Here is a 13,376-nt window from a genome sequence, read left to right as displayed (position 1 = left end):
CCATAGCAGTTACGTCTTTAAACAAGCAATTGAGGTCAAATACCTGCCAGGGGGACGTGGTGTTAATCCCTCCTCACAGTTACCTACACTAGGCCTCATACATACTGACAACTTGTCTTTAGAAAGTTACCAAAGTAAGTATGCCTCGTCTTAGAGTTGCTAGAGAAATTAAAGCAGGAAAGCGAAGTGTTTTTCACTCAGGGGGTGGGGGAGTCTTATAAGCCCACATTTTTTTTTTTTTTTAAAGTAAGAGTTAATCTCATTCATGCTGCTCCAGCAATTGAGTTCTACTCTCATGTCAGATCAGAAAACTAGATATTTGTAAGCTAGTTTGGATGCACATGGAAGCAGACCAGTGCCCACAGGGCTTGAGGGACAACCACAGCCTTCCTTTGATTCCTGTAAATAAATCAAAATATACAACCAGAAAGAGAAAAGATAAGAGAAAGAGAGAAAGAAAGAATAAGAACACCAGCAGAATTTGCAATCACAGTGAGCTCCAGTACTCATAATTTCCTGATTATTGGTTTATATATTCAGAATTACTGCACTCACATTTAGAATCCAAATTTTTAAAATTCTGGTAATAATATTATTTGATGGTAATATGTATCTGCCTAGAATCTTTGGAAAATGCATAGGACTAATTGCTTTTTTAAAAGGAGAAAAAAGGGATAGGGATACAGCTCAATGGTAGAAACCCTGCTTAGCATCACAAGGCCATGAGTTCAATCACCAGAACCCAAATAAAGCAATTTTTAAAAATAAGAAAGTAGATAGTGCTTGTTTGAAATAATCTCACAGAGAAAGAGAGAAAGCCTTAAAAAGAAATACAAATATGTTAAAAAATGATCATAAAAGTCTTTATTGTATTAAATGCATGTAGATAATGTTATATATAACTGTCAAGGAAGTTATACATCATTTTACATCTTGCTTTTCCAACCACTATTCAATGTAGCCATTTTCCCATGCTAATAAATAATATCAAAAAGTAAATGTTTTTTAAAAAAAGAATTACCATACTCATATAGCTAAGTGGAAAGAAAGGAAATAGAATTCAACAGGAAGTCAGAATCCGGAGATAGGTATCATGGTCATTGATTGAAAGGTTTATTAGTAACCTTTCCATTACTATAATAAATATCTGAGATAATCAACTTCTATAGAAGAAAGGTTTATTTAGGCTCACAGTTTGGGAGGTTTTGGTTCATGATTGATTTGCCTTGCTGCTTTGGGGCAGGAAATGCCTGCTCACCTGATGACCAGAATGTGAAAAGGGAAAGGAATTGACTGAGATTCCACAATATCTCCCAATGGCAGTGACCTAAGATCTCCCGCCAGGCATGGCCTTTTAAAGTTTTCACCACCAGTTGATAGTGATACAGTCTGGAGACTAAGCCTTTAACACATGGGGCTCTGGGGGACAATTCAGATTCAAATTATCACAAAAGGCCAGTACAAACAGTAGATCCATAAACCACGTTCACTGTTTAATCTCACTGTTTAATAGTTGACAAAACCACTTTCTATGACAAAACAACTACTCTGTACTTTGGTTTCCTCGTCTGTAAAATGTGCATAATATATAGGACATATTTCAAAGAGTAAAGATTCAATGTGTTGCCCAGGTCAAGGGCTTACAACAGTGCCTGGAATGCAGAAAGCCTACCATAAGTGTTAACAATTATCACTTATTACTTTTATAAAGCATATCTGTAGAAATCATTTGTCTAATGTTCAAAAGTCTATACAATGACTCAGACTTACCACCCTACAGGAGGATTTGATCAGCCTGTTCTATGGACTAGATGGTTTATACATACATTTATCACCATCACCAACCAGTCCATGATTATTGAAGGCCTCAATATTTTACTCCAGTTCAAAAATGTTACCCCACTCTGAAGTTTATTATATAGACATAGTTCATCACTGACTTTGTCCCTTTCTTCCTTTTAGGTCGGATGGATAATGCTTGTTACTATGGGCTCATCTCCTATTGAGTCTCTAGTTGCTGCTGGCAATATATTTGTTGGACAAGTAAGTTGCAATACCAAGAAAGCAAGCAATACAAGACATCTACTAAATGGATAGTCTCTTTCCGAAACACAGAATGGGAAAGTACCGTGGTATTGTCATTTCTTTTAGTGTGGAGAAAAAGATGTAAATAAGGAACCCTTAATTTTGGCAATGTCCAGATTCCAGAAAGAAAGAAAGAAAGATACCTCCGAAGTGTTTAGATACCCTGGTATGGAATTGGGTTCCTGTAAGTTGTGAAGAAAACAAAAGTCGAGATATTTTATTAAAGCATAGGGCTTCTCATATACAAATTCTCTCTACAGTCTTTTCTGAGTTCATTGAATTGTTGAGGTTTCTGGTTGACTCTTCAGAAACAAGCAGCTCATCCCCTCAAATGGATTCCACTGTCTTAAAGCTGCAAACATGTAAGAGACAGCCTTGTATTCTACACTGCAATGCCTGTGGCAGTAAAGAAAACCAACAAAGGCCTTTTGCCAACAACCATGCAGCTGTATAAATAAGTTTCATTCTCAACTCATCCAAACTGGCCAACATTCTGTCTTTGCTGAGCATGAAGAAAAAATACCTTTATGTTTTTTTTTCTTCTCATTAAATATATACTTTTAGGCTACAAATTTCATTTTCTTGATTCATAACAGGGATAAATGCTCTTTTTCCTGAAATCCATTTAAGCAAAGAAATATGATGCCAAGGATGTCCCTCAATATGATAGCATTCCTAAGAGGTGGAAAAGTGAGGAATGATAATAAGCTACTCATCCCTCAGGATATATAGCTTCAGGGAGAATGGAATAATGCACCAGTGAAGCCAAGGGTGAATATTGGCCAGAACCACTGCCCAGAGAAATTGGACTTGAAGCAAAAATGGAGTCACCCAGTGAAACACAGCTCCAAATGCCAGGCTTCCTACTGCTCCAATTCCTCCAGGAAGACTGAGCCTTCTTGGTAAGCCCAGCTCACCAGCCTGGAGCTCTTTAGTGGATGTAGATGAAACATATTTCCTTCCCCTATAAGTTGAAATTAGAATAATTACAGTCATAAAATCTCTTAGGACTAATTAGGGCACCATCTCGAGTTGATTGCTACTACCTGCAGGATAAGAAGGCTCACATATTTGGACTCCTATTTAGTCTATAAACTGAGGATCTATGCATTCAATCTTATATAACAATTAGAAATAATGAGGAGAAAATTGTAACATTGCACCCATGCTCCTGTAGTACTTAATTTGATACTTAATATGCTGAAAACACAGCTATTATTGATGGAGAGCCCTACAGGGCAGGCTGGCTGTCCTCCTTAATGAAATTTGAGTCTTTATAACTACACTCTGTCCAGTTCCTTTCTACCCATCAGAGAGGGATCCTCTGAGTTTCAATTACAAAAGTGCCTAAGGGCACCTGTCTTTGTAATTGCTGGTATTTTTTTTTAATACACCTCTCTATATTTTCCTGAAGTCTTTAGAAACAGGTCGAGTCTGTCTAGATGAAGCTAAATGGTGAAAAGTCACAGCTCACAAGAAATCCCCAGTCCATGAGCCAGACCACTGGGCAGTTACTTGGTCAGCCCTTTCTAATGTACTCCAAGTCCTCATAGAATCCAGTCCTAGGCTAGGTGGAAGCACCCTATAACTAGCTTCACAAATGTCAGGGTTTACCCATGACCGTATATGACAATGACCTAGAGCTCAGATCATGCAGACATTCTCAAACTTGAGCATGCCTCATAATTACTTGCAAGACTTGTGAAAACACAAATTGCTGGCCCTACCCGCAGAGTTTCTGATTCCATAAGTCAGAGATTTTGAATTTCTAACAATTCTCAAGTGATGCTGATGGAGTTGGCCCAAGGCTGACTCTTGAAACATGGATTTATAATGAAATGTGGTGCTGATTACACACCTCCTCTAAGATTTTAAAGGTCACATTTAATCCAATTACCCTTCACTTTCTTCAGACAGAGTCTCCATTGCTGGTCCGACCATATTTGCCATATATCACCAGGTCAGAGCTCCACGCCATCATGACTGCTGGCTTCGCTACAATTGCTGGAAGCGTCTTGGGTGCATACATTTCTTTTGGAGTAAGACTGTTTTGGAATTAACTTATGCAAACTTCAACCTCTTCTTTCTTTGCTGTTGTTATTCATTTATTTTTTCCTTTCTTTTTTCTTTTCTTTCTCTTCTTTTTTCTTTCCCATTGCCAGTATAAAAAGAGGCCAAGAGAGTGCCTTTTTTGAAGTATGGCAAAAGTTGGTCAGTTTCTTTGGCATTTGAATGTAGTGACCCAAGGAGATTGGGGTCTTCACTTTCATGTTCTTTCCTCCTAAATGTGAATTATTTCCAACCACAGCAATAGAAATCATATGGTGAAGTTACTTTGACTGGAAGTTTAAATCTTTTTTTAAAAATTAAAAACTATTACTACTACTAATAAAGATTTTAACAGGGCTCAGCCAACTATGGACCACTGGCCAAATTCAGAGCATAACTTATGTTTGTAAATAAAGTTTTATTAGAAACCAGGTACTCCTATTTATTTGTCTTTGGCATAGTTGTGGCCTGCAAAACCACAATTATCTACTCTATGACCTTTTCACAACAGACTTTTGGAACCTTGACCTACAACAGTTATTCTCAAACCTTACTGCACATTAGAATCACCTATAAATTTTCAAAGATCCTAATTCCCAGGCCCATAGCCCACTTTTATGTAAAATTTTTTGGTATTTACTAGTATTTTTAAAACTTCTCAGATTTCAACTGAAAGCCATGTTTGAGCTGGTGGCCTATGGTGTAGGTCTGAAGAATGCTGTGATAGCCAATATGTGTGCTCTGTGCATAGGCTGATAAGCCACACATTGACATAGACCTTGGCAGAGAAACCTAATCGTATAGGCAATACTCTGTGATTCAGGTGACTAGGATCTCTTGCAAGACAAGTGAGTTTCATTCCAGGTTCTTCATTCAAGCTGGGGACAGCCAACTAGTAGAAAGAAGGAAGAAGAAGAAAGGGAAGGATACATTACAGATAAGCAGTATGAATGGATCCCTAGATTATTCACTCCGCCCCTACTGTGGGAATGCTGCCTTTTAAAATGGGCTAGGGCAGCTATCCCATTCCTTGGTATTTATCTTAAAGAACTGAAATCAGCATGTTATAGTGATACATGCATACAATGTTTATGGCAGTACAATTCACAATAGCCAAGTTATAGAACCATCCTGGGTACCCATCAACAGATGATATATATATATCACTCACAATGGAGTTCTACTCATCCAAAAACGAAATTGTGTAATTTGCTGGTAAATGTATGAAACTGGAGAATATCATGATAAGTGAAATAAGTCAGACTCAGAAAGTCAAGGATTGAATGTTTTCTTTCATATGTGGAAGATACAGAGAAAAATAAATCAATAAATAAGGCTCTCATGAAAATGAAGAGAAACCAAAGGAATAGAGGGCAAGGGAAGTAAAGGGTAAGGGAAGGTACTAGGGAATGATGTCAAATTATATCATGTCCATCTACAAATGCACCACAATGAAACCCACTTTATGTGTGATTATAGTGCACTAATTTAAAAATAATAACAATAGAAAGAAGACCTGTAGAGTAGATGGAGGGGATGGGGGAGGAAGAGGATCAGGGGGAGGAAGAAATAGAGGGAAAGGAGAGGTCTTGGGGAATGAGACTGATCATCATGTTATGTGCATGTGCAAACATATCACAATGAATCCCACTTTTATGTAAAAATTTAATGCACAAAAAACTATTAAAAATGAAACTCCATCTTTAACTTGAAAATATTGGGATAGGTGTTATAGGAATGCAGAGGGAGACACTGGATATGGGATTCTCAAAATTTAGGGAACAGAATCCAGAAACAATATCAAGTCTGTGGAGTGGGAAGGAGAAAAAGTAAAATTTTCATAAGGAAAACAGAAATAATTTACAGAATCAAAGGGACTCTGGATAAAAGCATATTGTATAAAGGCACAAAGGATTCCAGGAGAGCAAAAGAAGGTGGAGAGGGGGAATATCATGCCTTTACATAGATTAGGAATCCTGTCTCCATGCCAGTCCACCCCAGATAACCCATCTAAATTGATGATGAAGTGAAATATAGGCTATAGGGACTATATGGGCATTTAAAAGGACAACATAGAGGCTGAGGAGCCTTCTTTGAAAGTTCTTAAAATTCACTATTACTAATCTTCTGAAATTATCAGATTTGGGCTTTGTGCTTTTCCTCCAAGAATGTGGTCAATTAACTTGAATCTCTTCTCTGTCCCTCTGACTCTCAGGGTGATGCCATGGCTTAGCTCATTGACAAAAGCTGCTCTCCCAAACCTCCAAAGAAGCATTGCTTTCTGGCATAGAATTGACTCCTGTTCCATCTCTTCCCTATAAGGCTTTTGAATCACTTTTTCTGAATCAAGAATAAAGCTCAGTTTCTTTGCTTACTTTCTTCTGAAATTACAGGTTTCATCCACCCACTTATTAACAGCATCAGTTATGTCAGCACCTGCATCATTGGCTGTTGCTAAACTCTTTTGGCCTGAGACAGAAAAACCTAAAGTAACCCTCAAGAATGCCATGAAAATGGAAAATGGGTAAGTGGGACATGTTACCTAATCAATGACTGCATTAGTCGGGTTTTCATTTGCTATGATCAAAATACCTGACAAGAACAACTTAGAAGAGGAAAAGTTTATTTTGGCTCACAGTTTCAGAGGATTCAGTCCATGGTCACCAGACTCCAAGGCAGAAACATCATGGCGGAAGGGCATAGTGGAAGAAAGCTGTTCAGCTCATGATAGTGGGGAAAATAGAGAAGAGAGGAATGGCCCAGGGCTAGATAAGTCCTTATGGGGCACACCCCCAGTGACCTATTTCTTCCAACTAGGTCCCACCTTCCTGTGGTCCATTCAGCTATCGATAGTGCAATCCAGCAAACACCTTATTGTATTAAGAATTGTGCTTCCAACTCATGAGCCTTTGGGGACATTTCAGATCCAAACCATAACAATAACTAACAAGTTGGAACATGGAAGTCCAAATTCAAAACAGGAAAAATTTGATAAAGAGAAAGCACAGAGTGGATTATGATATTAAAGTAGATTTAATTTCCTGTGATTAGACTTTACCAAAAAACATCTTTCTCAACACTTCAGGAAAACCTTTCTAAATACCTGAATGCCAATACATTTCTTTAATTGTTCATCATAAATGTATTTTATTGTAAACACAGCATAGTGTTCATTGAGCTTTTGTTAGAAAGCCATAGGATGAGCATTTCTGGAGTTGCTTTATATAACAAGAAAGTTCTTCTTTTTTCCTGTGAAAAAGAAAGAAAAAGGGGTGGGAAAAACTATAAGATTTTAAATGTTCAAAAGTATTTCATTAAATAATAATTCATAGACCATGATGTGTCTAAGAGTCATCCCTTATTTGTAGGGAAATCAAGTCATAATCGTGAGTGGAAAAGCAAAGTTACTGAAGAATACAGTAAAGGTTCAGCATTCCTAATCAAAAATTCTAAAATCCAAAATCTAAAACATTTGACACTACAAGTGAAAAAGTCCATACCATTAAACTTTGTCTCATGCACAGAATTGTTTAAAATATAACATAAAAACTTTAAGTCCATGTGTATAAGGTATATGTGAAACATAAATTAATTTTTTATTTAGACTTGGGTCTTATCCCCAAGGTATCTCATTATGTATATGCAAATATTCCAAAATCCAAAACACATCTGGTCCCAAACATTTTGGATAAGAGACATTCAACCTGTAGAATGATTTCACTTATGAAGTTAGCAAGCATGCATATTTGTAGGATATAACATTTAGGGATAAAGCATGTGGGAAAATTGTAAAGAAAGGGAATGATAAACAGAATTGAGGGAGGCAGGTACCTCTGAGATTAGAAGAGTAGGGAGGGGATAAGATTACACACTGGGGAATTCACAGCCATACCAAAGTACTTGACAAGAGCAACTTAGAGAAGGAAAGCATTATTTTGGGTTCTTGGTTTCAGACATTTAGTCCATGGTCAGCAGACTCTATTGCTCTGGACCCAAGATGAGGCAGAACATCAGGGCAGAAGGGCTGGTGGAGGAAAAACATTCAGCTCATGGCATCCAGGAAACAGAGACACTAGTGACAACCTATTTTCCCCAAGGGTATGCCTCCAGCATCCTACTTCCTCCAGATACTACCAACCCACCTACAGTGACCACCCAGTAGTCCATTCAACTTATTAATCCATCAAATGGAGTAAGCCACTGATGAGGTTACAGCTCCCATAATCTAATCACTTCACCTCTGAACATTCCAGCATTAACACATGAGCTTTTCAGGGGACATCTTGTATCCAAACCATAACAAAAGATGATGGGACATTTCATTTCTTAAATGAGGTGACAGCTATATAGGTCTTCTAAAATTATTACTCTTTATACCATGAATATTTTATAAATATTGTCTAATAGCTACTTTCAATTAATAATTCTAAACCTCTACTTTTTAATCATTTTCCAATTTTTATTATAAATGCCCCAAATTTAAAAAGCAACATTGAGGCTAGAGGTGTACCTCAATGATTGCACAAGTGTTTAGCATGTGTGAGGCCCTGAGTTCAATCTCAAGCATCATGAAAAAAATATTAAAAAGTATAATGTTTAGGTGCAATATGCTCACCACCTATATTCAACATCATGATTTCATGGGATTCAGATGAGTATTTTGACCAAGGTAGAGATCTAAATGTTTGCCTCTCACTCAAATGAGGTCTGATTCTGCCATTTCTGCATCTGTGGTAACTCTGGAATTGCTATTTTTTATAAAGTGATTCAAGGAATCTCCTAGAAGCTGCAACACAGGGAGCATCCTCATCTATCCCTCTGGTGGCAAACATCACTGTGAATCTGATTGCCTTCTTGGCCCTGTTGTCTTTTGTGAATTCAGGCCTGTCCTGGTTTGGAAACATGTTTGACTACCCACAGCTGAGTTTCGAGGTATAATTCCATCATGTTTTTGCTTTCTGTTTTGTTTCTATCCTTGTTTAAGTTTGTGTTCAGCCTTCCCTAACTACCCGCGGTGTATTCTCACAAACTGCAGAAGCTCCTCAGCGGGCTTCCCCATCTTCCCAACCCCACCCTCTCCTACCACCCTCCTTCCTCCAGACAGTCATTTGCTCCTGACTCCATCCCCAGATTCCAGGTTGCTTCAAAGCACCCAATTCCAGCCTTGACTTCTCTCTTAGTCTGCTTTCTGTTACATTAACAGATGCCTGTCTGGGTAATTTATAAAGAAAAGAGTATATTTTATCTCACCATTTGGAAGGCTAGAAATTCAAGGTCAAGTGGCTGCATCTGTCCAACTTCTAGTGAGGGCTATTGTTTGTACCCTGTTTGTAGAAACATAGAAAGGGCAAATGGGCATATGCAGAGAGGGAGAGGGGAGACAAAGGAGATCACCCACTTTATACAACATACTCTCTTGAGTACTACTACATACCAGAAAAAACTAATCCAGTCTCTCTTGGGAAAGATATTAATTCATCTGATGGGCTCCACCATCTCTCAGCAGCATTACACTGAGGACCAAACCTCAACAGGAGTTTTGGTAAGGATGAACCCATATTTAAACCATAGCAACTCCTGATAGATAATGATGGGAAACAGAATGTGAGGGGATATCTTGTGTCTAAAAGAGATAGAGGATTAAGGAACAATCTTGTTGAGAGAATGAGGCAAAAAAACTAGAAGCAAATGCCTGTTCTAACCAAATATATTCTGGTTTTTGCAGCTAATATGCTCCTACATCTTCATGCCCTTTTCCTTCATGATGGGAGTGGACTGGCAAGACAGCTTTATGGTTGGCAGACTCATAGGTTATAAGACATTCTTCAATGAATTTGTGGCTTATGAGCACCTCTCACAATTGATCAATTTGAGGAAACAGGCTGGACCCAAATTTGTGAATGGCACTCAGCAATATATGTCAGTGAGTAAATTGTCTGATTTTTCCGTGTATTCTTCACCTAAATTCGTTGGTCATCTAGTTACTTGTGCCTTTGTGCATCAGACACTATGCCAGGCACTTGAGTTATACCAGAGAACAAAACAAATCAAAAATCCTTATTCTTGTGGGGTTCATAATGTACATGGCACTTCATTATTTTCAACTATATTGAATTAATCATGTGTGTGTATGTGTATGTGTGTGTGTGTTTATGTAGCGGGGAGAGAGAAACACTCATCCATATCAGTGATAATTTACTTTTGAAGACTAGACACAAACCTATAGACACATGAGCTGAGACTGAAACCAATCAGTCAAAAGTATTTATTGAATGTCTTCTCTGTGTAATATGTTCCATACCAAGACCAAATACTGAACAAGTCACCGCTCTGTTAGTTTTGCATCATTGTGGGAAAATACCTGAGATGATTAACTTCTAAGGAGGAAAGTGTTATATTGGCTTATGATTTCAGAGGTTTCAATCCATAGTCTGTTGGTCTCATTGCTTTGGGGCCTGTAGTATATCATGACAAATGTATATAGCATTGGAGATCTGTTCACCTCATGGGAGCCAAGAAGCAAAAAGAGAGGAAGAGGTGGGAGTTGTGTCCCAATTTCTCCTTCAAAGACATGCCCCCAATGACCTAGATTCCTTCCACAAAACCCCACCTCTTAAAGGTTCCACCGTCTCCCAAAGGCACCATCAACTGGGGACCAAAACCTTTAACATATGGAACTTTGGGGGTCATTCATGATTCAAATTATAACAGGTCCTACCCTCATGGAGCCCATAGTCTAATGATCACAAAGCCCTCTTCCTTCCCGGGGAAGGAATTTTATGAGATCTGAGAAACTGCCTAAATGGAAAATGGTGCCTGACCACCATCAAGAGATGGTAAGATGCATTATTACCGTCCAGGGGGATGACAGGGAAGAAAAAACACAGGTCTATGATCTGAAAACCTTGATTTAAATGCCTCATAATCATGTCAACTTCAGAACAACAGCCTACAAAGTGATGCTCATGTCTGCCTAGACTTTGGTGGGATGAGGAATTTGGATGAGGCTGTATTTATAGCTGAATCTCCAACTTCTTACCCCCCAAACAATAGAATTGTCATAAGTGGAAACTAAACTATTTCCATTACATGAAATAGTGAATATTTCTGACCACCACCATTTCTATAACCTACTTGAAGTTAATGTCCCAGGTCCATATTGGGTTTTAAAAGGCAAAGGAGGGAAAGCAGGCTGCCCAAGTATTGAGACTGTTTACCCCCAACACCAACACCACCCTTCCAGCTGCCCAAAGACCAGACATACTAATTGAATTGGGTCCCACATGTTACACAAGTTAGCAACAGCCTACTCCAGGACCACTGATTACACTTCGCAATCAGGGGCATTTTGACCTACACATCTGATAGGACAGGGGCTTTGTTTCTCACATGTTCTTTCTTCAATGAGCCTCACAGTGAAACTTGACCATTTACCCTCATTGTTTGGATGCCACCTACACCATTGGTTTTCCTGCCAAAAGTAAACAATAAGCTAAATTAAGTGAAATGTTTCCTATCCCCAACTGTCAGTTGCCAGCAGAAAATAGTTTTGCTAATGAGAAAAGTAAGCTGCCAGTTCTGGCAATGCTAACCAGCTTTGTGAAAAGGCTGTTAAGAAAATGAAGACAGAACTGTAGCACTGATTTGGGTTTGGGGGTGAGCCCAGACGAAGGTAGGCACACAGAGCACATAGGGAGATGTGAGCTCAGTGGCCTCTGTCATTCATTGCTGTCATGATGGGAGCAGCATTTTGTTACTCCAGATTTCTGATTATAAATCAGCAATAGTGAGAAGAGCCCCAGCAATTTTTGCTTACCAGCCAACAAGGGGTGAATTATGTTCCGACAACATTTTAGAAAATATGACATGTGACTGAAGCATGCTATGTTCAAATCCCCAGTGATATCCATTGAATCACACCCACTGCCAACCTCCATCTAAGGTAAGAAGTCAACATATGGATGTGGCACCCACACACAGAGAAGGTGACATTTATTGCTCCATCATTTTCTCTTTCTTAAAGATAATACTTTGCATGTTTGTTTACATCGTAGTTTGTAACATCATTTAGAATTCAAAATCTCCAAAAAGTTGTAGAGGTTAAAGGCACACTCCCTAGTTCTCTACCACCCAGTTCTTCTCCCTTGAGCATAATGTGCTCACTGTTCTTAACCTTGCTTTTTGTGCTCAGTAGCATATCTTGGAAAACTTTCTATATCAGTGCCTGTGACAGTATTCTATTGCATAGACACTGTAATTCATTTAACCAGGCCCTTGCTGATGAACACTTAGCAATTTGCTATTAGAAGTAGTGCCATGGTGGCTGTCCTTGTATGTGTAGCAACTTTGCTTGCTCTCAAGGACAGCTGTAGCGTGAATTTTGTAGTGCAGTACATCCTTTTCCATTATGTAATCTTTCACGTTTGTGGACAAAGGCCAAATCGAATCATCCCAACCTCCCTTTCCTCTTCTTATAAAACCATACTTGGCCACATCTGTGTATCCCTTTGCCCCACAATCCCCAGACAGGGAAAAGAAGAGTCATAAGTCCTTCATGCCATCTCCCTCCTCACAGTCTCTTAATAAGGTGGCTCTTTTGAAGCCAATTGAACTAAATGAAAAGCACTAGAAAGAGCAGGGAACCAGGATGAGCTTTTCCAGGAACAGTAGACTTTGCAAATACTCAATATTATTTTTCTTCCCTGTTGTTTGCACACTGTTTGAAAATAACAAAGAAGTTCTCAGAAACTATGAGAGAGAAGAGGGGCCTTCCAGTCAACAAAAACTTACCACAAGCACTTCAATCTTAAGCGTGAGCTTTTAAAAATCCAGTTAGCACAAGAAAAAAATAAAGTATTACTAGTGAATGTAGCATGTTTGGTTTGTTCTTTGAACCAAATCATAGATGTTTTAGGATATTGGAAAAAAATTATTGTCCCAATGATGTAGGTACCTTTCTTCCTTCTCTTGCTTCCAAATGGGCATCCATTTGGAAACATTCTGGTATGACCAGAACTGGGAAAGAAAGGGAAGCACACACTGTGGCCAGACTAGACGGAAGCCCCTGTGATATATGAGAATTTCTTTTTTACTAATATTATTTCTTAATTTTCCTCTAGGCCCTTTGTAGTCAACAACCCCATGAAGACCTAGTCCTAGGCAACCAATGATCTTTCTTTCACTGTCGATTACTTTTGGCTTTCAATAAGCATTCAGCATTCATGTTGTTGTATATATTACTT

The 13,376-nt window shown here is 38.6% G+C and overlaps 1 protein-coding gene across 11 annotated transcripts in view; it reads left to right on the top strand.

Annotated features, from left to right (window-relative positions):
• LOC143392526 (solute carrier family 28 member 3) overlaps window positions 1–13,376 on the top strand; it is a 109,883-nt gene that overhangs the window by 90,672 nt on the left and 5,835 nt on the right. For all 11 annotated transcript variants that reach the window (XM_076846112.2, XM_076846120.2, XM_076846111.2 and 8 more), the window contains 5 exons: window positions 1,963–2,043; window positions 3,999–4,124; window positions 6,528–6,658; window positions 8,898–9,066; window positions 9,860–10,057. In XM_076846112.2, the coding sequence (XP_076702227.2) occupies window positions 1,963–2,043; window positions 3,999–4,124; window positions 6,528–6,658; window positions 8,898–9,066; window positions 9,860–10,057 (705 nt within the window). The remainder of the gene's footprint in view (window positions 1–1,962; window positions 2,044–3,998; window positions 4,125–6,527; window positions 6,659–8,897; window positions 9,067–9,859; window positions 10,058–13,376) is intronic.

Source organism: Callospermophilus lateralis, chromosome 2, assembly GCF_048772815.1.
Source record: "Callospermophilus lateralis isolate mCalLat2 chromosome 2, mCalLat2.hap1, whole genome shotgun sequence".
NCBI classification, from domain to species: Eukaryota; Metazoa; Chordata; class Mammalia; order Rodentia; family Sciuridae; genus Callospermophilus; species Callospermophilus lateralis.
Note: the sequence above shows the minus strand (reverse complement) of the source record. Positions and strands in the feature narration are given on the sequence as shown.